Source organism: Strix uralensis, chromosome 18 (assembly GCF_047716275.1).
Source record: "Strix uralensis isolate ZFMK-TIS-50842 chromosome 18, bStrUra1, whole genome shotgun sequence".
Lineage (NCBI taxonomy): Eukaryota > Metazoa > Chordata > Aves > Strigiformes > Strigidae > Strix > Strix uralensis.
The window spans coordinates 10,902,628-10,926,681 of NC_133989.1; the positions used below are offsets into that span (position 1 = coordinate 10,902,628).

Below are 24,054 nucleotides of genomic sequence, written 5' to 3' on the forward strand. Positions count from 1 at the left end.
TCCTAGCATTGGCAAGCACAAAATTAACATCCTTGGCTCACAACGCTTACAGTGGAGAGAGAAGCCAGAAAAGGCAAAGGTAGAGGCGTGCAAGTAGAAGAATGAATAAAGTGATGCTTTGCAAATATCATGTGATGGCGTGATGATGTATTTTTCTTTTGAGGTAGAGACATCTAAAAGTAATAAATACAAGCAAAGGAGAAGCATCTGTAAAATGTACAACATCAAAATGCAGGTTTTCTGGTAGACTTTTTATTTGAACTTTAGTGTCCCAAAGTAGACTCATCCTTTTCTTAATCTTTCTGAATGGATGAGAAAAACTGAGTTCCTTGAAGGAAGCCCTAAACCTGAAGTCAGTCAAAAGGGATGAATCTGATGTTACAGCTAGGAGCAGAGACGTGCAGGGGAGCTTTCTGCAGCGGGTTCCTGTTGGTTGAGTGTCATCTGCAGTCAGGGCTGGTTGCACATCTCCGATAGAGTTGTTGCAGTTAGTTTTTCAGAAAAATGTATACTCATTTTTATAGTCTAACTGAAGTATAATCTGTGTGCCAGAAATTACAGGCAGATTTATTTGCAAAGGGGACTGTATGTGGAAGCAAACTTGTACAATGGCATATGATAAGATCAGTTTGCAAATCTGCTTGGATGTGCTTTAATAACACTAGTAGTGCCCAGGAGGCTAAAAAATACTTGGGTGGCTAAAAGAAAATTAAAAATATGTTAAAGAATATATACCATGTAAAAGCATTTGATTTTCTGAAGAAATCTCAACAAGTGAATGAACCGAGTTTTGTGAAGCTTTGGCTTACACCCACAGTGCTAGAATTAAAGTGATGTCTCTGATCAGTTGGTCACACATTTTTGCTGATGAGAGAACCTCAGGGTTGCAATCACTTATGTCCATGCTCAGCCATGTGGGCAGCATGTTCTAGATCAGTAAATATTTGCATGCTTGTGTCATTGATAGCTAAAATTTGGTGTAGTGTTTTGTTCATTTTGATGCTATTGGCTACTGATGCAGTTAGATGAGCATTGGTGGCTGAAGTCTCATCTGATTCTGGTTGATCAAAGCAGGCTTTTTTTGACTTCCAGAACTTTCCTTTTGGAGGTGGGTTACTGATTCCCTGCAACTCCGTCTGACATCGCCAGCCTTAAGCCCAAACCATGTGATAGGTGTGTGACAAGCTGGAAACCACTGTGCTAGGGAGACTGACCTGCTCTCTGCCCACTAACCCATCATTGGCAATATTTAATTTCTCTGAGCAGCCTCAGTATCTCCAGTAAAAATCATGAGAAAATATTTCCATCCTTTTTTTCCTGCATAGAAGATATCTTCTGCAAATTCAAGATAAACTGCAGTCAGTGCTTGAGGTGTTTTGCTGGGTTGCAGACCTGGAAATGATGTCTCTAAAGGGGCATGTGGGAAATGTGCATTTTTGGGCACTGCTGCCTGGTTTGGCTGCCTAACCCCAGCCCGTGCTGGCAGGGTGCAGCCCCAGAGCTGCTGCCTGCACCCCTCAGTGGGTGGAAATATTCCTTTTCAGCCTTTTCAACTTTTTAGAAGCGATAAAACTGTCATTAAAGCCAAACTTATCTAGGACAAGCCTTTCTGCCTCTAAGGTATATGAGGTATTTGGGTGAAATGGCCACTGAATCCTTCTTATACTGCTCCATGAGAGGTGTGTGCAGCCAGGTCCTACCTCAGGGGTCTTTGGCCCCTTCTGACTTATGGACCTGCAACAATTTCCAACTCCTTTTTACAAGTTTCATAGGAAAAGTTTGCTCTGCAGCAGCTCTGGCTTTCCTTTGCGTGGTTGCCTTTTGCAAACGTTCCTTGAGAGATAACTCACAGATGGTCCTGGCAAGATGGGATGGGAGTCTGGGCTTAGAAAAGAAAAAATTTGAAAAATGTTAAGAGGTGGAATGAAATATGTCTCTTTGCAGAGCCAGCACTAGGCTTGAGTGGGACGGCACTGATAAGAGGCCTTGGGCTAAATGTGTTGGGGGATCAACAGTCAGCCGTGGGTTAATGTTCGTCCTTCTAATTACATCCCTCCATCATGTCATCATTGGGATGAAAGCTCAGCATGTGTGTGTCAAAGCCAATTAACTCCAATTCGGTAAATTAGCAATGTGTAAAACATGACTTTGCAAAACTCCTTGGTTCACTGACCTGGAATGAGCTCCATGTCTTCAGCACACACGTGAGTGAGTCCAGAGACTTTGACCACTGGCCCCTCTCCATGCACTGCTTTCAGTCTCCAGTGCATATACGGGCAGAAGAGGATCATGGTTTGGGCTGAGGAGGGGTGCAAGGAAATCTGGGGACTGATGGGGTGGCACTGACAGGAAATGGGCTCTGCACACAGTGGTCTGCAGACCCCAGGGAGGTGCAGGAACACAGGCCTCTGGAACCCAAAACGTACAAAGAACCCTAGGAAAGGCAGCAGAGCCAATGGTGATGGGGAAGGGCCACCTGGGCTGAAGGTGAATAAAACTCACAAGTGCTCCAATCCTGAGGAGGGCTATGGAAAATGGGGTTTAATGGCACACCTCTACTCCCAACCTCAGGAGGTCAAGCCAGGAGCCAGGGATACAAATGCCTCAAGCCTTAGTGTGAGATCTGGTAAAAAAGAGTGATTGTATTGCATTTCTGTCTTTTGATTTCCTCTATTTGTATGTGTGTGGTAGAGTGGTGTGCACCTCGCAGTTTACTGCCAAAGACAACACTGGTCATTCTGGTCAATATAGACCCTTTCCCCAAGAGCTCCTGTCCTGCTCATGTTCCCTGTATGGTGATAAGCAGGGCAATGAGGCAGAGCCTGTGTGAAATATGCAGGAGGGTCCCTGGGAATCGGGTATGCAACAGAGTTCCCCCTGGGGTGGCCCTAAACTTGCATTGAGGACCAGTCTCTCAGCCTGCAGGGTCTGTCATTTATGGAGGGGATGATGGGCTTGGGAATGGTCCTTGCTGTTGGGGTGGATTTCAGAGGACCTGGTATGAAGCCTAATCCACAAGTGTGCCCCACTCTTATCTTTAAAGAGTGAATTAATTACATCTTTACAGTGACTTTACACTAGGTGTCTGCAGGGGGTAAAAGTCTTATCCCTTGGGAACAGAGCTCTGCAGCAGGGAGTGCTCCTGCTGTCCCTTGGGAACGTTCCTTACAGATATATCAGGCCCAACAGTTTTTCTTCACAAGCATGAGCTATGGTTACCCCCCAAAACAACCCCACCCCAAACCCATGACTTGATAAGGTACAACCTGAAACTCCTGGTCATGGCAGAGGATCCCAGAGTCCAACCAGTTGCAGTAGCAAAAGGACCAAGCACCTCTGGGTGTTGGAGGAGAAACTGGGTGCTGCGGTGGGACCGGAGTGGTGGCAGGAGGAGACAGGCTCATTCATTCCCACTGTGCACTCCTAACCTCCTCCCTGTGGCATGAGCTCACCCTTCCTTTGCACAGGCCCTTCTCTGTAAATGGCAGTTGTTTCCTCAATTCCTCTGTTTGGTTCAAGGAGAATTTTCTAGATGCTTTGAACTGTTTTAAAGTCCTAATCTTTCTTTTTCAGCATCTTTACAGCAGAATAAACTTTACACTGTACCAACTGAGATGCAGTTTCTGGCAAGTACTGAGGAGTAAGTTAACTATAAAGTTTGTATTAGAGAGTTAAGAGAGAGAGAATTATCCCCTGAGCTAGACCAAGTTTTAGGAATTTGAAATTCAATCATTGAAATGTTTTGATTATACCAAGCATCCCAATCACTAGCAGCCTGATGATAGAAACCCTCCTCTGTGTGTCCAGTGTCCCTCTGCATGTCCAAATAATTGCAGAGATTTTCCAGCCACTCTGAAATGTTAACCAGAGGTGTCTCCTCCTGGGGAATTGTGCCTTGGTTTTCTCAGGAACATCAAACATGTGAAGCCAGTGATGTAAAACCCACCAGGGTTTACTGGTGATGGTCCTACTTTGATAACCATGATGGGAAGGAGGCATCTTATGAGGAACAGATGTTTCTTTCCTCTCAGTGCTATCAATTTTTTTTTTTTTTTTCCATTTAGCAGTCCTGTGGACTTTATGCTGAGTATTACAAGTTGCTGAGTGGCTGGGCAAGGCACGTGCACCCTCAGCTCCTACAGATGGGTGCCGAGGGTGCTCTGCCCTCTGTAAGGCTGCTGGTCCCGTGTGGCAGTTCACCGAGCAGACCCCTCTGCTGCTCTGAGCTGCTTAGGTGTCCTTGAGGACAGCGTTAGCTTGGATTTCTAAAAACTGGGAATTTTCCTTCTGTCAAGGCTCTGAAGTGGTTGCACTGTATTTAAACCAGGGCTTTCACCGGATTCTCTTTTGGACTATTTTAAAGCAAAGATCTGACGGAGGAGAAGGAGGTTGCCAGCGATGTGCTCTCAGACTTAAAGAAGGAGGAGGAATACAAAACAAATATATGGAAAGGTTTCCTCATCTCAATCCCATACGCAGCCAGCATCGGAGGTACAGCAACACTGACAGGAACTGCACCAAACCTCATCCTTCTGGGGCAGCTGAAGAGGTATGGGAGGCCATCCCAGAGAACTCTGTAAATCCTGGAAAAAGAGACGTGTTCTCCATCCCTATAGGAAATTTCCTTCTGTGCTGAGAACTAGTTTGAAAAATGTATGCCCTTCCAGAACACTTTGGGAAACTTTGTGAGCAGTTGCAAGCAGAGAGTGCTTGCATCAGCCTTAGCTGTAATAAGCAGGTTTCCAGCATAGCCTGCCGGGCTGTCAGCCAAACCGGTGCATGTGTGCTTCACCTTACTGATGCTCTTAATCCCATTGAATTTAATGGGGCTTGACTACATGCTTACAATTAATGTGGTAACTGTTTTGATGAAACAGGCCGTGTAGAGTTTTGTGAACAGTTATATCTACTACCGTATGGTAGAAAGGAAAACAAGGAACCCACTACTTCTGGCCTGTTTTCTTAGTCATAGAAGATGCCTGCTATGTGCATAGGAACAGAGATATGTACCATCCTAAGTGTCCACAGGTGTTTCTTTGCTGGCCTCTACAAGTAGAATGTTCAGTCTCTCCCAGGCATGTACAGCATCCCTATGAGGTTCATGTTCAGGCTCTTCAGCAGTTATTGTAGCAGGGTTTAATCCTCGGTGCTCCGGAGCATCAGTATGTGAGCATCAGCCCATCTGGAGAGAGATTTTCAGATCTTCCCTTGCAGGCTTGCACTGCTGGGCTGGGTGAGCTGTGGGTGGCAGGGTGGCTTGGAAGGGTTGTCCCAACACAACGCTCCCCAAATCTCTTGGTGCCCAGATAACTGCTAATGCACACAGAGAAATAGTTTTTAAATGCACACTGACAAGTTTGTAGGATGTTTTGCTGCTGATTTCAGATGTTTGTTTACCCTTAAATTGAAGGGTTGTTTCCCTTCTTGCATTAACTTGATTTTTCCCGTTTGCTTAGTTATTTTCCAGAATGTGATGTGGTGAACTTTGGTTCTTGGTTTATGTTTGCATTTCCTTTAATGCTGATTTTTCTTCTCCTGGGATGGCTATGGATCTCCATCCTGTATGGAGGAATTAACCTGAGGTACGTTTATGCTCACTATACATATACGTAGTCTGGGTATACCAGCATTGTGAAATACGTGTTCATCACGATTCTCGTACTAAATCTACTGATAACACCCAGGATCATCTGGACAGTGGGGGGGTTTCATAACTAACTTCAGGATGCTCATGCTATAACAAGTCATCTATTTTTAAGAAGCTGATATGCAACAGGAAGGTTTTAAAGATATCTCATAGTTACATATATTTTATCTAACTGAATTACATGTGTACAGAGTATGTATTATATATTCATTCAGTTAAACATACAATTTTTAAAGATTGTTTTACTGCCTGACCTGGACCTGTAAAGGCCAGTGGCAGATTTTCATTGACAGAAGGGAAAGCAGAATCAAACTTTGGAATTAGTAGCAAAAATCTCCTAGGACATAAAAGAGCCAGGTTTTGTTCCTGGGGCAGAAACTTTGGTTTGGAACAGATTACTTCACAACAGGGCTTAATTTTACAACAATGTGTTAATCTGTAACTGAGGATAACATGTTTTTCCAGTAAATCTTTGCTGGATACACGCAACCTCTAGTGTCCACTACTTAAAATGGTTGCGGCATTGCCATGCTGGTTCATTTGGAGCCCTTTTTTCCCCTGCACACTCTCATATGTGATAGTAACAAACTCACAGTCCTGCTTCCTCCAGGGACCATACAGAATTTCTAATATTTAGAAAAGTCTTTAATTGTTATTTTGAGAAAAATGCAAATAGAAGAAGGGGAAAAAAAGAGAACAGGTGTCCAAATATTTACATTGTCTCAAAGACAGGAAAAAATCAATGGGAAAGTTTCAGTCCAGAAAATGCCAAACGCCGGTCCTTAAATTGCTCATGGGGCTTCATGGGAGACTCTGCGTGCTGCTGTGGGATGCTCTGCTGGGTTGCAGCCGCCCAGGCCTGTGCTGCTCTGCATCGCGTGCCCGGGGCTTGTGTGCTGTGGGGCCTGAATTCCCCGGCCCTTCGGTGAGAGTTGGGGCACAGCCCCGGCATCCTGCCAGCATGGCCCCGGACAATCAGGTGAGGGAAGAGGTAGCTGTGCTGGCCAAAGCCCCTGGTGAAATGCAAAACTGCTCTTGTGCTCAGAGAACGTGATGCTTTTTGTTTTGTTTGGCTCGTCTCTGTCAGCACAAAGCCCGGCTTTATTGGGATAGCTGGGCCAGTGCAGATACCAGTATTCCCCAGAGGCGAGGTGCCTCGGAAGAGACATTGCAAAGCTGCACAAGTACAGCCGAGGTTCTGCAGGAGTCTGGTGGGCTGCTTTGACTGTAATGGCTCGGGGGTAGTGGCTGGACTTTCGATGTGGGCAAGTCCTTGGTGTCTGCAGCACAGTACAGGCAGATGGACATCGCTCCAATCGCAGGTCAGCTTCGCTGGGTCCAAAAGACATTAAAAGGCTTAGGTATGGGCTGGCTGAGCTGAAGCTCCTGTTAATAACACCCCCCCAAATAATAAGAAATGGAAGGGACAGCTATTTGAGGTTCAGGAACTTCTGAAAGATCAACTGTTCATCCATATAGAAGACCCAGCTACGATACCCCTTTGAAACAGTGAATGAATTAAGGAAGAGCAGGCACCGTGGGGCAGGATGGATGCATCTGATGCAGTAAGTTGGGTCTGTAGGTTTAATCAAGGCCACAGGCAGGCTTAGAAGTGAGGTTCAGCATCATGGGATGTGATGGGAGATGCAGTGTGAGATATGAATATGTCATTTGTATGCACATACTACAAAGGAGCAAACAGTGTGTGCAGTCAGCATGGCTGGGCTAAGAGGCTTAGCCAGGAGCACATTAACATTCCTGGCCAGTTAGAAATGCCTCACATTTTTGCTGATCCTCAGCAGCATCCTGGGATCACCCAGGAAATTTCAAGTGACTTGAGAAATGAAGGGACAGATTAATTTTCTATGTCACCCTCTTCCAAGTTGTTCTGCCCAAGTAGGTAACTGCTAGAGATGTGGAAATCCTGCAGTGCTGGGACTTACTTTTGGCAATCACAGCCCATGCTGGAGGAAGCAGTTCAGAATATAAATGAGAGGAAACTTCCTAACCTCTGCAGGGTCTCCTTTGTATGAATGCATAGAGAAAGAATATATAAAATGGGGCCTTATTGCCTTTATCTGCACCAGAGACCTTCATCATTAGTCTTCATAATCTGAAGAGAATGCAGAGCTGCCAGAGATGCACAGCTCTTTGAAACTTGCAGAGCAGGCACTGGAGAAGTACACCAAGTCATGCATATGCAGCATTTACTATATGTCAGTTATGTTAGAGACATGTTAAAATGTAACTGTGTTCTTGGCAGGGGCTGGAGAACAAAAAAGTCAAATATAAGAGTGGATGCAGAAGCCCGAGCCAGAGAAGTGATAAAGGAGGACTATCAGAAACTGGGTCCGACAAAGTAAGTCATAAAGGTGGGACTGAAATGAAAAAGAAATCAAGTGGGTTTGCAAATGTCCTGTCTTAAGAGTGGAGGACTGGGGGAAACGCAGTTTTTTAGAAGAAAATGAAATATATCTTTGCACTCAGCGTGTTCGTAACCTGCTGAAGTTTGCTTTTTGAATGCTCCAGTTTCTTCACCTTTACTAACATGAATAATTGCAAATAGCAGCTTGTACGCAAATCTTCTCAAGAACAAAGTTCATATTATATAGTGAATTCATGCTGGGTTGTTTAATTATTGTTTGTAATTTTTCTACTCCAGGGACAAATACAATCCTGTGTGCATTATGTACTAACCAACACAGGCTGAATTTTGAAGGTTTGCGCATACTTGTTCTGCAAAGCAGGAAGCATTTGCTGAGAAGGCTGGTGAATCATATGACAGATATGAATCATGTGGATTGTGGATATACCTTAAGAAATCTTAATAGCTGCTCAAAGACAGTATATGGAAAGAAGTCAGATCCATGTCATGGAATACATTATTTTTTCTGACTATCTCCTTCAACTGTATTAGTTGGGTGAAGAAAGAACAAGAGACTTTTAGCTTCTTATTGTAGTTCCTCAAAGGTCTTGTCTTCTGGTAAAAGCTTGGTGCAAATTGCAGTGATGGGGATCATATTTTGGAGAAAGGAACCAGCAGAAAGAAACATGAATTTTAGACTTATGAGAAATGCCAGAAAAGGGTGAAGCTGGAGGCATTCAGTATCTCTAGAAATCAAACCCTAGGTATGTCCAACCAGCCACCGATGTTCTGGGCAACCAGGGCTAGAGAAGGTTTTTGAAACTGTAGGTCTTAACCTTAAATGGTTTGTGTTGTTCCATCTGTAAAATAATATTTTCATACTCATGGCAATGCTGTGAAGATTCAGTGATGTTTGTGTCATGCTATCGATATTGTAATTATTGCTGTTGTGTGGAAAATGGAGTGGTTCTTCAAAGACAATTGTCTGTGCCTGTGCTGTAAGTGAAAGAAATTGGTTTATTTGTTCCATTCAGTACATTATCGAGCAGCCTGCAAAATGTCTCTGAAAGAATCAAAGTCCCCCTTTGAGGTCTAGGAGTGAGAAAGTCCATTAAGCTGTGCTCTACCAATTTGATTAGCAACCCCATAACTTAAAATCAGTGCAAGCGGCCTCTTCCCAATGGTTTAGATGCCCTTCCCTGTGCTCGGAGAGGTTTTAAACAGTGTTTTGAGGCATTGTCTTGGTTAACTCTTGACTCCACTAGATGCTTTAGTGAATATTGCCATTTACTTACATTATTGTGGTTTGTCGTGTGTCTAAGGGATACTGTTTAGGTTTTGACCTTGAAGAAGTTTGTTCCTGCTGTCTCATATATGATTTGAATCTCAGCCATCTTTTTACATCACATGAACTGGAGTGAAGCCATCCCTAGCTGATGTGTCTTAGGGACATCTCAGAGGGCAGTGGTAAGAGGCATGACCATGAGAAGCTGCTTGGCTCTTCTCTGCCCCAGCCAGAGGGTCACCTTGCGTACACCTGTTGTGTACACCTCTCCTTAATGTCTCCCAATAAGAGATAATTGCTGGCAAATATCAGTATTTGCAAATAGATTTACAATCTATCCCAATCTTTCACTGTAGTTGTTTTTAGATATTTTAGAGAAGCCTAGCTTCTCACCCAAGCTGCTGCAGCCTGAGCTCAATACTTGTGCTAGCTTGGATCCACCCCTTTAGCACTTCAGCATTTTAACTGCGTTTCTTTTCATTTTAGGTTTGCAGAACAGGCAATTTTCTTCTTCTTCTGCATGTTTGCGATCATGCTTTTTTCCAGGGATCCCAAATTCATTCCAGGTTGGGCAAGCTTGTTTGCACCAGGGTAAGATTTCATTTTCATTCCACTGTCACATTTTTCAATAGCATTTCCAACTCTTTGAGATTCCTGGGTTTCTGATTGTATTGCTTAACACTATTACTCAGGTTTCCTGGAATAAACTGCGCTTCAAGTAGCAGAGCCAATTTTATTGTTTCTGTCCCCTGGAGGAGGTACATGAAGCCCGGTGGGAAGTTGGCATGTGTCTATCTGAGGCCATCCCTAGGGTTTTAATGTTGCGAACACTGTTTATAGGTACATTTACAGTGAAATACTGAATTCTTTATGCAATCCACTGATTTCACTGGAGGTCTGCAGACTGAAGAGACGTGGCAGGAGCTGACCCTGAGTGCTATCCTGTTGGTTTGGCAAGTTTGTCTCCCCTGTGACTTCCTTACCTTGGGAAGACGAACAGATAGAGCAGCTAAGGAATGCTAAAGCTCAGAGAGGGTGTTGTTATTTCTTAACAGAAGACCTTCAGAAGTTGTTTTTTTTAAAAAATTAAGTCCTAGCTTAATAAATGATTCCTTAATACTACAAAGTAGTTAGGGACTTTCTCCTCATCACTTAATAGCTCCTTACAGTCAAACACATGCTCTTTACTGGATGGACCCTGCCTTTCACTTTAGAGTCTGAGCATTTTTGCAAAGAGCTCATGTAAATAAGATGGTCTGGGCTCTGCCTCTCTTCTTCCCTGTAATGAGCTGAGGAAACTTGTCCTCACAACCCCTCATGGACTGACCCTGACTCTGCAGTCAGAACAACCAGAGCATCAGTGTGGTGGGGATTAGACCTTGGTTTTTATATTTGTAGGGCAGATTTTCTAGGGGGTTCACAGCCCATCATAGAAATGTGGCTCGACGGGGAATTAAAAAGAACTGTGAACAACAAGTGTTGTTCAAACCTGATGGAAACTTATAATCTTCTTTGGTAAATCCCTGTTCTCATAAACTTTGTAATTCTACAAGCTTGTGCTTCTTACACGTGTTTCTGCTGCTTTTGGACAGGTTTATCTCAGATGCGGTTACAGGAATCACCATTGTGATTATACTGTTCTTCTTCCCTTCACAAAAACCTTCCTTCAGGTGGTGGTTTGACTTGAAAGGTGAGTAGGAGACCCCTCTGGGCAGGGACTCTGCCCTTGCCTGTGCTCTGGCAGGGCAGGCATGGAGCAAGAGCCAAGACTATCCCTTGGACCTGCACCAGCCCACAGCAGCTGCACTGGCCATCTGGAGCAGCGTGGCTTGAAGGTGTGATTTGATCCTACAGAGGCTTTTTTTCTGAAGTGCCAGAAGAGGTTTAGGAGTTGCTGCCCTGCTTCTGATTGCAGGAATGACTCAGTTGCTCATGTAGCTGTCAGAGATGATGCCAGGGTGGGTTGAAGCAAGCTGAAATTGGTGTTGATTTACCATAGCAGACCTGATTGTGAAACAACAGAGGTTTGGTTGCTGAGTCCCAAACAGCTCCGGTCCCTCAGGGAAGAACATGAACCTCTGACAGGACAGAGCTGGGTGAATTGGCCATGCTCAGAAATAGGGGCCCTTCCTCAGTTCCTAGAATGATTAGAATTTAAACTCCTAAAGCCCAAAATCTCCAGCAGGTTTTGGTACCAGGAGTCTTTTGAGGTCTTGGGTCTGTCCTCTTGAGTAGCAATGAGAGAAAAATTTTAATTCATAAGCCACTTGGTCTTAATGTGGAGATGCAGCTGATGAAGACCTTCATGGATGGTGCAGCACTGCCTGGGGTCTATGGGAACAAAATACGGGCTTCTCTGAGTCATACACATTTGTTGTGTTGTCCATATGCAGGAAGATGTTTAATCAAGCCTCCTCTAGATAAAGTATGTGTGCCCTTGTTCAACAGAAAATCACAGTCCCGTTAGTGCATCCTTCCATATGACAGAGCTCACTTCGTCATGTATTAAGAGATGGCCTTTAGGGGAGATGAGCTCTTTGCTATAAAACTCACCAGCTGTTGAATGGCAAGTGGAAAATTAATAACATCTTCATAATTCAAATGGTAGAAAATGTCTTCCTTCCATGGACTCCCATCTGTTGAAGACAATGTTTATGTCTGTTACAGAGAGAAAATTAACCTGATATTAAATGTTCCCTCAAGAAAGCCTCAAAGAAAACTTTAAGTGCTAGAATTTCTAAAATTATCTTTTAATTGTTCAGCTTAAGACACTCCATATGTATATTTTATCAGCAACTCATGGTTAGTGAGCTTCAGCTCATGATATTCTGTCAGATGATGACTGATGTGCTCCTCTTTGGGTGTGTGTTTGACATGGGGGTTTTCTCTTCGTTTAGCACCAAACACTGAGACGCAGCCCTTGCTGACTTGGAGGAAGGCCCAAGAGACAGTGCCCTGGAACATCATCTTGCTGCTTGGAGGAGGCTTTGCCATGGCGAAGGGCTGTGAGGTGAGGCTCACCGCAGATGCAACGTTGCAGTCATCCTGCCCAACAGAGTTGGATTTTATTAGGGTGTCACTTGGGGTTCTCATTTGGCTCTGGGCAATTTGCATCTTTGGAGTCACAACACTTGAAGGACATGTTTCTCAACTCCAAGTGACAATGCACAGCAGATAACTAAGGAGGTTAAGAGATCTTGCAACTCCTTTCAAACTGCTTGCTGTTAAATACCCTGAGGACACTGCACGTAGGTACTTGTGTGGGTTGGTGAAGGTCGTATGTAATGTGTAGTTCTAGGAGAGGATCTGTTCACCTGCAGAGGAACAGGAACACTGCTCTCCAGCTTGTTTGCTCTCCCCGTCTACAGGAGTCTGGTTTGTCTGTCTGGATAGGAGGCCGTCTGCATCCCTTGGAGGGCGTACCACCGCCTGTGGCTGTCATCCTCATCACGATTGTCATCGCCTTATTCACAGAGTTTGCCAGCAACACAGCCACTATTATCATCTTTCTGCCTGTCTTGGCAGAGCTGGTAAGGTAGTCCCATGGCAAGACCAGCTGCTCCTCTGCTCCCCTCCTCGCCCTGCCCCTTGGATGAGCAGGTCTGTGTTGTGTCTGTGTTGGGACAGGCACTGTGTGGTTCTCCTGCTCCTGGGCTTCAGGCACTTTGGAATCCTTGGGAGCAACAAAGCAAATGCCTGTAGTGTAACATGGGCACTGAAGGATAATAATCCTTCAGACGTTGTTGGTGAGATACGTGATTGTTTATCACAGAGTGTGGGATAGGGTTCTGCATGGTGCACTAGCTGTTTGCATTCTTTGATATATCTGCTTATGACTCCTAATCCCCAAGGTGCAATTTCTCTTCCTTTCTGTTTTTCAAGGCCATTCGTCTGAAAGTAAATCCCCTCTACTTAATGATACCAGGAACTATAGGATGCTCCTACGCATTTATGCTGCCAGTCTCAACACCTCCTAACTCAATTGCATTTTCTTCTGGACACTTGATGGTCAAGGATATGGTGAGTTCTTTTAGATATGGAAAATGATGAAAATAATCAGCCTGAGTGGAGTATTTAAAAAAGGAATTTTTTGTGTTGTTATTAGTTCAGTATGTAGCAAAGTGAAAAGACAGAAGTCTGATACTGTTCTCAACAGTGTTTGAAGGCACAGGGATATGGAAGGAGCCTGTATGAAGTCTGTCCCTCTGAAATTTGGAGCCACCAAACTGGCTCCAAATGGTGACAAAGATGGTCTTGAATGTGTTCAGCACCTCCCAGACACTGCTCCTGTTTCTGCTAATGTCAGCAGCTCAACTTTCATAGGTTTCTGGATGCAGGAAAAGTTCCCCAGCTCAGTGAAATAAAGCTTATGAGTAAAATTAGGCTCAGTCCCAGTTCCTGCTCACATTCCTGAAGCAGGAACAGAAGCTAAACAGATGTTAATATTTTTGATGGATCAAAGCTTGGTAAGCATCTGCAGAATGGCCTTTGTGGCTTAAGAAAGCCTGCTTAAGATGTTGCTAATATTAACGGCAATTAAGCCTTCCATTTTTATAATGTTTATATTCCAATAGCTTCACATGCTGTGGATGTCCAGTCTAAACTCAACAGTTGTCTTTGTATTTCTTTTGTAGGCAAGAACTGGGTTGCTCATGAATCTTATGGGAGTTCTGCTTCTTAGCTTGGCTATGAACACATGGGCCAAGAGCATCTTTCAGCTGGGGACCTTCCCTGCATGGGCCAACATCCATGCAGAAAATGCCACCTCACTCTCGACAGCTGTAGAAAATGTCACTTTAAGTGCACTAAATAAAATATGAACAAAGCCACCCCTGGGGAAGGACTCACTCACTTAGGACTTGGGCACTGGAATTGTCAGAGTACGCACAGGAGGAAAGCCACATGGCTGCTCACACTGTGTGGGACCCTCTAGTTTAATTTTATTTTTAGAAATACTGGTCAGTGTCACAACATCCATTTGTTATTTTCTCTGGAGATCTTTCCCCACCTTCCACGGGTACAAATCAGACTCTCCCAGAGTCCATCTGTCGTAGGTGGTTGTTAACTGGGCAACCCTGTAAGTGTCGAGCACCTTTGGGTAAATGCCTCTCCCCCCGTGAAAGCTAGTGAGCTTTGCTGCTCTAGCTTCTGATACCCTGCCTTGTTTTGGAGAGTAGCTCTGGGAACAGGGTGGAGGCAACTGGATTATTTAAATCCAACCCGATGTGAGTGAGTGTATCAGAATCTGGCCAGAGGGAAGGTGGTGTGACTGGGTGCTTCTAGCAGGATGTGAAGGATGGGGTCTCATTACCATCTTGTGAGTAATTCTCCCGTGGAGGATGAAGACTATTTCTTCAGGTTTGTGTGTGAAGGGATGATTCAGGACATGTATTGCTAGGACTTGGTGCATTACTCCAAGCTTTGGAAACAGGAAAGCAACAGTTTGTTTCCAAACATGTTCCGTGTTTTGAAAACCTGGGACAGTAATTGCTGCCTGGTTCTTTGCACTGAGTACACAGGTGGGGGTTTGGGACCAAATTAATTTCTGACGTAACTTTGGACATCAGTGGTGTTTCACTGTTGGTTAATGTGGCCAGTCTTAGGTTTGTGAGGTTGACTCACTCATGAGTGACCCACTGAGTCACAGGTCAGTGGACAAGTTGCATTGTAATATTATAGACATTTCTGAAAAATAGGCTTTGATTCTTAACATCTTTTAAAATCAGATTGCTTGAGTACTTTCAATGAAAGCATTGCAAATTGACTGTGATTTTAATCACCATTTTATCTGATTTTTTTTATTTTCTGTAAGAATCTAAAATATTTAATTTAGAAGATCAGTCATTGAAATAGATGGATTGAAAGGTGAAGGATATGATTCTTGGTTTAGAGAAGGTGAGTGACTGGATCCCTGTGCTGGGACAGATTTCTCTGATGATGGAAACTGGTGGAGCTAGCAGGGCAGACTGGCCCGGGGTTAGGGGTCCCACGCATTCCCCCCTGCTCCTGTGCTGCTGATAAACCCTGGGACTGGGTGGGAGAGCTGACAGGGCGATGCTCACCAGCCACAGCGACTGCTGCGGGACATTATCCCAGGGTTGCATGGTAGGTGGGGACTTGTGGGGGTTGAACCGAAACTGCTAAAACCAGTTGAATGTGGAACTTTGATCAAGTTCAAAAAAATCCTTAATGTTCAACAAAATTCTTCAGTTCATCAAAATCCTTAATGATTGTGGAAAATGTACAATAAAGCACATTTGTTAGCATGTCACATCGTCCTGTTTGCTCTGTAGATTGGGAGGAGAAAAGCAAAGCCTGAGCCTCCCCCTCCCATAGCTTCACCCCCTGATTTGGGCAGTGGTTCCCCAGGAGGGCAGTGAGGTGTGAGCAAAACGGAGCCCTGTTAAACAGAGGAGCAATGAGACTGGGAAGGCTTCTGGCCCAGTGTCTCAGGGCTCCTGTCCTAAAGAAGTGCAGCCCCAGCAGCTGCTTTTGCTGGGGATACCCCGTATCACTGTCCCACTTCCCTGGGGCAGCTTCGCGCTGGCTGCACCCTGGGTTTGGGCACCGTTGTTCTGCATGGATGCTCCTCGTTATGCTTGAGCAAAGATGGACTGAACAGAGAAGGGAAAATCGCTCCCTGCAGTTCCCTTTCCCAGCCGGCTGTCCCCTGCACAGCCTGGCGTGGCTGTCCCAGGGCCAGGGAACGGGCTGTACCCTGCGTGGCCGGGCACCGCAGGAAGGAGCCCTGTGTCCCACTGCCCTGCCACGGCTGGAGCTGCTGCTGGAGGGGATCAGAGCGGTCACTGGAACAGAGCTGCCTCTGTCCCTGCAGCCTGGCGTACAGGCAGCGAGGGCCTTTGGATCATCTAATTTTGAGGCTCAAAGGGTAACATCCCGTCCAGCTCTGCTGCATATGTCGGGGTCGCAGGGTTTACTTATGGTCTCGGCTCTGGCATGGTGCGTCCTAGCTGAATCCAGGAGGATGGTTTTACTTGGGCATGAAAGTAGAACTGAGACCACAAAATTTGTGTAGAAGTCTCCAAAAATCAATCCCAGTGTCCTGGAACGTCTGTGGCACTGTCTCTCCAGAGATCAGAAGGTATTTCACAAATGCAGCCAGGGAAGGTTTATTATCTCTGTGCTGGCATGGGAAACTGAGGCAGAGGGGGGACTAGTGACTTACCCAAGGTCACACAATGGGGTCTTGGCAGACCTGGGAAAAGTGTGAGGAGCACCTGGATCCTAAACCTCTTCTTTAATCAAAGACCTGGCTTCTGCCAGCTCTATCAGCAGCCTCTGCATTTCCCAGGGCTCCCCTATAGGATCTGGTTTAAGGCTTGTGCACGACAGCATTACCTAATTCTGCATTTTCATATCCAGGCATCTGTGAGAGCAGGACTGGTCTGGCATGCTTGATTTTTAATTTTTTTTTTTTAAACAAAGAGTTTAAGATTTAGTATTTCTGGGGTTCAAGGGTGAACTGGCCTGCATGACTAATTTCTGATTCCATTTGCTGCTCCTAGTACTAAAATTTGCCAAAAGCAGCTTTTAATGGTAAGTCAACCCCATTATTCTTGAAGGGTCTGTGATGTGAGTAGAGATATGAAAATTCCCAGGAAAGGGCATTCCAAGTGTTATACTAACCTTCTATAACTTCAACTCTGTTATTTTAAAGGAATTTTGCCCATCTATGTGCTGTTTCTCCAGGAATGTAGAAATCCAACAACCATCACAAAAGCCATTCACATTAGCAGCCTGCTTGTGAATTTTAATTAACAGGAAATGCCACTCACGCATTGAAATACAACATCCAGAATATCTCTGCTTTACTGCTTTGATGTTCCCCATCCAATCCTGGACCAACATGCACATGTTCTCCTGAGACACTTGGAGGAAAATAATTCTGGTTTATTTACAGTAGGAAAGCATTTTGTAGTATCTTTTATCCCAGAAGCGTTCAAGTTGCTTTACAAACTGTTCACACAGAAGAGCTGCTCTAGGGGTCTTTACAGCGGGGAGGGATTCTGGGGCTCAGCTGATTTGCACCCAGCAGCAATGCTGGAAGTTCAGGAAAGGGAAAGATTCCTGAAGCAAATGAAAGCCGGGCATGATAGGGGAAATTCAGCTATTGTAAGTTAGATAGCCTTGGTTCCCTTATCACATTTATCCCTCATCAGTCACTGAAAGGATATTGCTGGGATTTTTCTATATTTCTATAGTAGAAACATAAGAAGACATGACCTGGCTCTGTATCACCATAAATTGTTCATTTGCATGTGATTTTAACAAGCAAAGAATCACCACTAATGGACTAATCTTTCCCATACCTCCAATTTCTTGAATTGGCAGAATAACGTGATCAACAGGTGCTGATGATATTGCCATGGAGAAATATCTTCAGCCTTAAATCATCCTATTTTTAGCCCTCCATTTATCTTCTTTTCCCAGTCGTTTTCTTAAGCCGTATCGTTCATGTACCCCATGCTCCACCTGTGATACAGCTGCTCCTTTACGGTGCACCCCCTCCCATCATCTTCACCAGCGCGGGGTTACCCTGTCACTACAGGTTGAACTTGCAGGTGTCTTGGCAAGAGACTCTTGTTCAGACTGCCCCGAGACCCACCCTGTGAGCACTGCAGTCGGCAAAGCAGAAATGGATTTAAAATCCCTGTCCTGGTTGGTACAGGCTCAGTCACCATCCCTAATCAGAGCAAAGCCAGGCTATGCTTCCTGGCTACGATACAAATGAAACCCCCTCTTGTCTTATAGTTACATCAAGCTACTTGCAGGCCTGTGGATCTCTTTGTATCCTATTGTAGTACTGAAAAGTCTAAATCAGGGATGTTAGAAAAATCTAGAGCTTGAGCTCTACAGAGACTGGAGCTTGTCAAGAAAGCAAAGCTCCTTTATACCACCTGGGAGCTGGGCCACAAGATCCCCAGCGACACAGGGTGGGAAAAGGCACCTCGGAGCATCCCGGGGCAACACAGCGTACACATCCCTGATACCAGCTCGTCAGCCTCCCGTTTCTCCTTCACTTCCTCAGTTTTCCCTAAAACTCTCCCACCCACAGACTTCCTTAGTTTCTGAGCTGGAATGAAGACAGACCTTGAGGTACTTTAGCAGAATGTGACCACAAGATGTCACAGCTGCTTTGCGGAGCTGCGTGGTCCTACCCATGTCCTGCTCCCCAGCCTTCGCCCACAGTTCTTCCTGTATCTGTATAAACACACACACTTTTAACTGGGTTTTTTTGTTGTGTTTTTTTTTTTTTTTTTCCCCAGAACAAGCTTGTTCATTGTGTCCTAGGGAAAGTTAGACATTGGTGGTTCAAGCTCATTCAGAGTTTATCAGTTCAGGGTATAAAATAGAAAGTGTCCTAGATTTAGGATAGTCCAGCCTGCAGAGATCTACTTTTTTTTGTTGGAGTTGAGTCAAAGTCTTCATTTGACTTTGCATACAAACACTTCTTGGTGCTGCCTGGAGTTACTGGTCAAGCACAGCTCCCCCACAGACTTCAGCTCCCCTTTTCCAGATGATTCTGCAGGCTCAGAAAACACTCATCACTATGTTATGAACTTGAGGTTTTCTTGTTCTTTATTGCTAACATTTTTTTGCAGCCCAGAAAACTACCTGCTGAGCCTGGATGGGGTCCCGGGGTCTGATGAAATCCATTAGCTCAGAAATACAGTGAGAAAGAAGTTTAATCTTAGAATAGCATCTAAGGAGAACCTGATGAGTTTTGCAGAATACAGCTATGGGCCTTTTAGGGTGGTCCTTTATAGTCTGCGAACTGAATTCAGGACCTAATTCATGGCCTGTCCAAGCAATTGCTATGGATGCTCCAAACAAATGGCACTTTCTTTCAGGCCCGCCTGGCTGGTGCCTCTTCCCGGCTGGAGCCAGTCAGAGTTCCTCATTTGGTGTCTGTGCTCCAGGGCACCAGGAGAAAACCTTTGCTCTAACAGCCATGTGGGAAAAAGAAAAACTCTAGCAATACAGCAGAGCTGTTGAGTGGAGCAGCAAGAGCAGAAAGGACTTTGTCTAGTACCTGCAAGAAGGGCTGAGGAAGCAGACAGAGGTTTGCCCTGCCTGCCTGTGCTCATGACTGCTTGTCCTCCAATGACTGCCGCTGCCGTGGGGTCTGGCCACGTCCCCAGGGGAAGGTACTGCTCTCCCACCGCTCCCTGGAGAGCAGAGCCCCGCGCGCTCCGTCCCCGGGGGTGGCCGGGACAGGGCTGACCTCCAGCCCTTTGCCCTCTCCCGCCCAGGGGAGCATGAGAACATCCCGGGGACCTGGCAGTTCCCACCCGACAGTTCCCACCCGGAGTGGGCTCAGTGGTGGCTGGGTGAGCTGTGTCACCTTTGCCCACAAGCAGCGTCTTTGTGTGAAAGAGTCTGGCAAAGGGGCAGGTTTGGTGGGAGCCAGGGAAGGCTCCCGTAACCCACAAGCTCAGTGCCAGGGGTAGGCAGTGGTGATACGGGTTTCTTGTGCAAGCTGATCCAAGGAGGGGGAATCATCTTCTTTGGAAACATAACTGAGGAGCAAACACCACAGGCTGGTCCTTGTCTCGTGGCAAGTGGGTTTGGTGGCTGGATCTCTGTGCCCTGCACATCCCAGGGGTCATCCCATGGGGACCACACATCCTGGCTTGCGCATCTGGGAGCTTCTCAGCACTTTGGGAATCCTGCCTGTGGCAGGGCTTTCTTTGCAGTGGATTTACTGGCTATAAGGAATTGGAAAAGGTTCAACTTTGAAGCTTCATGTTCCTCTTCTAGGACTATGAGATGACCCTTAAGCAGTTTTTGTACCCTGCACATGAGCTCATGGTTTCAGCAGGGAGCAGCAGCCTGCGAGTAAAGGTAAACAATTATCAGCACGTGGTTTGCTGGATCCTACCATATCCTTTGTGCCATGACTGATGTCTAAAAGAGGAAAAGCTTCCCTTCTCTCTGAGAGAAATCCCAACCTTGCTGCTCACTGGTGGGCAGTGGGAGGGGAAGTCAGCTGGGGTGAGACAGCTGATTTCCCCACAAAGGATGGTGACACCCTGTGTTCCACGTGATGCTTGTTCCATCTTTGTCAGTCCATATGTCATTGACTCACTTTTTTCAGCTATGTGTCATGAAGATAAGCCTTCTCTGCAACAACAATAGGATGAGAAGTGTAAAGCCCAAGCAGTGCTGTGCATCCCGGCTCCGTCCTGTAGTGGGTTTATTCCCTGGGCTTCATACACCAGGTTTGCCCACTCACTTCAGGAATTGCCAGCATTGCTGATCTGAACTGCCTGGTTTGTTTTGTTAGTTTTGGGGTTTTTTTGAGTCCTGGCTTTCTGGTGCCAGCTGCCTTGGTTTCCTATCCTGCATCTCCCAGCAGCTGCATCCAGGATCCTCTCTGAGAGCACTGGAGCATGGAAAATTTTCGAGCAAGACTGGGGCACCTCTCTGCTGCTGGGTATGTAGTGTCTCTTTAACCCCTCTCCCTCCCTCTGTCTTGATAACTGTTAAATGGCCTTTTTCCACTGAAAAAACTCCTTTTCTAGTCAAAATTCTCCTTCAAACTGAGGGTGCTGTTGGGCAGGGACAGATGGGAATCGCCTGGCTGGGTTTAATCCTGGGGAGAGGCTCCTTCTCCCTACCAGGTTTTCTGATCTCTGTAGAGTCACTCCAGATGTGAGGCCTGAGAAATTATATTCCTTCCCAAGCATTTGTTTTCATTAGACATTTAAATAGCTTTATGGGACATTTCATCCTGTCTGCAGTAGCCAGATTCTTATCCTTGGAGATTTCCTCTGGCACTGGAGCTTCAGTGTGAAACTGTTTTCTCTGATCAGTTCTGCATTCGTCACCTTTAAACCTGGAGATTTTTGTTTGGTCTCCTCTTAAGAGGCAGGGAGATCGGAAACTCCTACTCAACTGCCTCTTATCCATTGAACAGCTTGTAATTACAGAGCTGATCTAACAATTTCCACAGCAGTCAGGAGCCTTCTTTTTCTCCCTCCAGCATCCTCTAAATAACCACTAAAGTCACTCTTAGCCACTGCCAACGAGTTCACCCCTCTGAATGACTTTATTATGATTTTTATAGATTAATACAATGCTTTCCTGTGCTTGCATTAGAGGAGAAACAGTTGCATTGTGCTTGGTATTTGATCTTTCAAGAAATACCTTGAACTTCCCTGTCCTGCGTGCTTCAGGGAAGATCTCAGTCCCAGCTACTCAGGTTAGCAGAGAAGCAGAAAAGAGTGATACCAGAGGCACTCAGAGAAGGATATTATAAAGACCCATAAGTGATCATCTCAAGAAAGTCTAATTAGCATGTTTCTGTACTTTCTCTGCTGACACCCAGGTACTTGTTCTTTTTACAGTATGAGAGCCCGTGTCTACTGTGAAGACCTTCTGTTCCCAAAGGTGTGCAGGACCATGGCAGACCTATGGTCGGTTTACTCCAAGCCTGTCCCAGCAGACAGCAGAGAGCTGTGGACCTTGTTCCTGCAGTGTTCCTGCATCACAATGGTGATAGGAGGCCTCTTTTACAACTGGATGTTTGCCTCCCTGGAGTACTCCTGGCACGTCGCCGTTGCAATGGCTGTCTCCTTCAGTCTGCTCCTTCTCCTGACTCTTTTCTTGGTGCATCCTGCCCGTTGTGTCTTCAGTATGATCATGCCTACATTAGGTACCAAACAAGGCCGGAAGCTTCTCTTGTCAACCTGCATCATGATAGTAGTGGCTAACATAATACCCAACATTATAAGCAACATTAAAACGATACTGCAGATTATTAAGTGCATCAGCAAGAATTCCTCTGAGAGTCTTTTGAACTCAACTGCTCTGCTAGAGACAGCTTCCTGGGAGTTTGGGGATGCAATCCAAGAAACTGCTCATTCCATTGATATTTATAGGCCTATGAATGGACATTTTCAGGTTTCATTGCTTAAGAACAGCTCCTTGATTTACCAACAAATGCACCTTGCTAGTGAGAAAATTGGGAGGGACTTTTTGATTGTTGAGGTATGGGTCAAAGACTCTGTGCGAGTAGGCAACAAGCTGTTTGCTGGCTTCTCCATGTTCTATCTCTGTTTTGAGTCCACTTGGTATTTGAAAAATTATCTCACCAACCTCCGCTTTGACAATTTTTACATCACCAAGAAGCTGGAGTGTTTAGCTGTGGACAGAAAAGCAGCTCATCTGCTGGTGGGCTCATCCAAAAACCTCATTCGACCAACAGGCTTGAAGTTGTCCCGGGAAGAAGTGATGCTGTGCCTTGTGCAAGCCATGCTCCTCACTGTGGCCTTGATGCTGATGCTGGTGGTTGTGACAATGGACCACTTTGCATTCAGTGTGGCAGACACCGCAGTGAGAAAGGCAGCTCAGTTCTCCATGGTGCCTGTCGCTCTCAGCATCAAATACAGTGTAAGTGCTGGGGTCTCCTGTCCTTCCTCGTGCGGGCACCCCGCTGTATCAGATCATAGGAGAGCAGTGGGGATTGCAGTCTTTGTAGCCTTAGGTACACAACCCTTAGTTCCCTCCCCAGCAGCCAGCTGGACAAGAAACTGAACAAGTTTTGGGGGAGGAGGTAGAGGCACAACCTCAGTTGCTCCTTCAAGTCAAATATACCCACTCCAAATTACAGCCCCTTGGGAGTGAGAAGGGGAGCAAATAGTGCCTCAGGCTGCAAAGATGCTGCTAGCACATGGCAGTCAGATGTCCCCGTATCTCCAGGTCCCTTCACTATGCAGGGTGAGGAACTGGCATCCCTGCGGCACCGTCCCCCCACTGCAGAGTGGGTGCAAGCACAAAAGGAAAGGGGAAGTAGATGAATACACGTCTCAGCAGTTAGGATGTCTCCTCACCTTCATACACTGGCCAGTCCTTAAGGAGAATGCCCTGCTTTGTTGTCATCCTGTGCAATCCTTTTCACAAACCTCCTCAGTTTCTAACTATTTTAATATCCTTTATCTGACTAGTTCTGGTTTAGTTTTTTAGCTCTCCTCTTTTACCACGCAGCCTGTCTCCCTCCGCAGCCCCAGAGCTCCTTAGTGCAGATGCCTGCTTATGATGAATTTACAGTAAAATAGTCAGGGCTTAGAAAAAACCTCTAATATTCAAATATGCAGCCACTAATACTGCTGTCTGGATTATGTCTTTCATTGTAAATCTCACACAGTGAATACCTGTTATGATATCTGTAACAGCAGGTAAAGATCACAGATAGGACTGGGTCTCCCATGTCAAGTACTCAGCGTCTACACATCATGCTGTTATCCTTGCTCAGCCTGAAGTGTATATATACTCCAAGGTCCTTCTCTTAATGCAGCCAAACAAGCTGTAATGGAGATTATACACTCCAGACTGATGTTTTTGTAACCAGTTGATTTTGGTTTGTTCATACCCTATTTAAGTCTCTTTTTTTTTCAGGCTAAAATAGAGGTCCTGCCCTTTCTTTTGAAACTTTTACGTTATGAAGAATTACCACTTCAGAACTTTGAAAGAACCTACCACCATTATCTGACCTTCAGCTCTGCCCACTGCAGGATCAGCCCTCCAACGCCTCCCAACCCCTCTGTGCTGCTTGTTGTGGGGCTGCTCTTCTGCATCCTCTACACCACCGTATTCCTGGAAACCTATGCACACCGCCTGTGCAGAAAAATCGCAGGCTCCTTCTTCAAGAGCTGGGAGGAGAAGCGAGCACTTTACCTCTACAAGAAGCTCTCCAGGAAGCACAAGGAGGAGCAAAGCTGCCTGAGAAACTAG

General features: G+C 45.5%; 2 protein-coding genes across 4 annotated transcripts in view; both read left to right on the plus strand.

Moving 5' to 3' along the window:
• Positions 1-15,563, plus strand: part of SLC13A3 (solute carrier family 13 member 3) — a 35,096-nt gene extending 19,533 nt beyond the window's left edge. For all 3 annotated transcript variants that reach the window (XM_074888217.1, XM_074888216.1, XM_074888215.1), the window contains 10 exons: positions 3,574-3,640; positions 4,364-4,549; positions 5,457-5,582; positions 7,911-8,006; positions 9,784-9,888; positions 10,890-10,987; positions 12,195-12,307; positions 12,666-12,827; positions 13,180-13,317; positions 13,932-15,563. In XM_074888217.1, the coding sequence (XP_074744318.1) occupies positions 3,574-3,640; positions 4,364-4,549; positions 5,457-5,582; positions 7,911-8,006; positions 9,784-9,888; positions 10,890-10,987; positions 12,195-12,307; positions 12,666-12,827; positions 13,180-13,317; positions 13,932-14,117 (1,277 nt within the window). In that variant the 3' untranslated portion in view covers positions 14,118-15,563. The remainder of the gene's footprint in view (positions 1-3,573; positions 3,641-4,363; positions 4,550-5,456; positions 5,583-7,910; positions 8,007-9,783; positions 9,889-10,889; positions 10,988-12,194; positions 12,308-12,665; positions 12,828-13,179; positions 13,318-13,931) is intronic.
• Positions 15,564-20,647: 5,084 nt separating this feature from the next.
• OCSTAMP (osteoclast stimulatory transmembrane protein) lies at positions 20,648-24,054 on the plus strand. Its single transcript, XM_074888474.1, has 3 exons — positions 20,648-20,755; positions 21,669-22,713; positions 23,719-24,054. The coding sequence occupies exons 1-3, from the start codon at positions 20,712-20,714 to the stop codon at positions 24,052-24,054; spliced, it is 1,425 nt and encodes a 474-aa protein (XP_074744575.1). The 5' UTR covers positions 20,648-20,711.

Bases quoted from the DNA above. Each gene is read 5' to 3' on its own strand.
- OCSTAMP (XM_074888474.1), top strand. From the start codon at position 20,712: ATGGAAAATTTTCGAGCAAGACTGGGGCACCTCTCTGCTGCTGG. The intron at 20,756-21,668 runs GTATGTAGTGTC...TTCTTTTTACAG, and splicing joins GGGCACCTCTCTGCTGCTGG to TATGAGAGCCCGTGTCTACT. The intron at 22,714-23,718 runs GTAAGTGCTGGG...TTTTTTTTTCAG, and splicing joins CTCTCAGCATCAAATACAGT to GCTAAAATAGAGGTCCTGCC.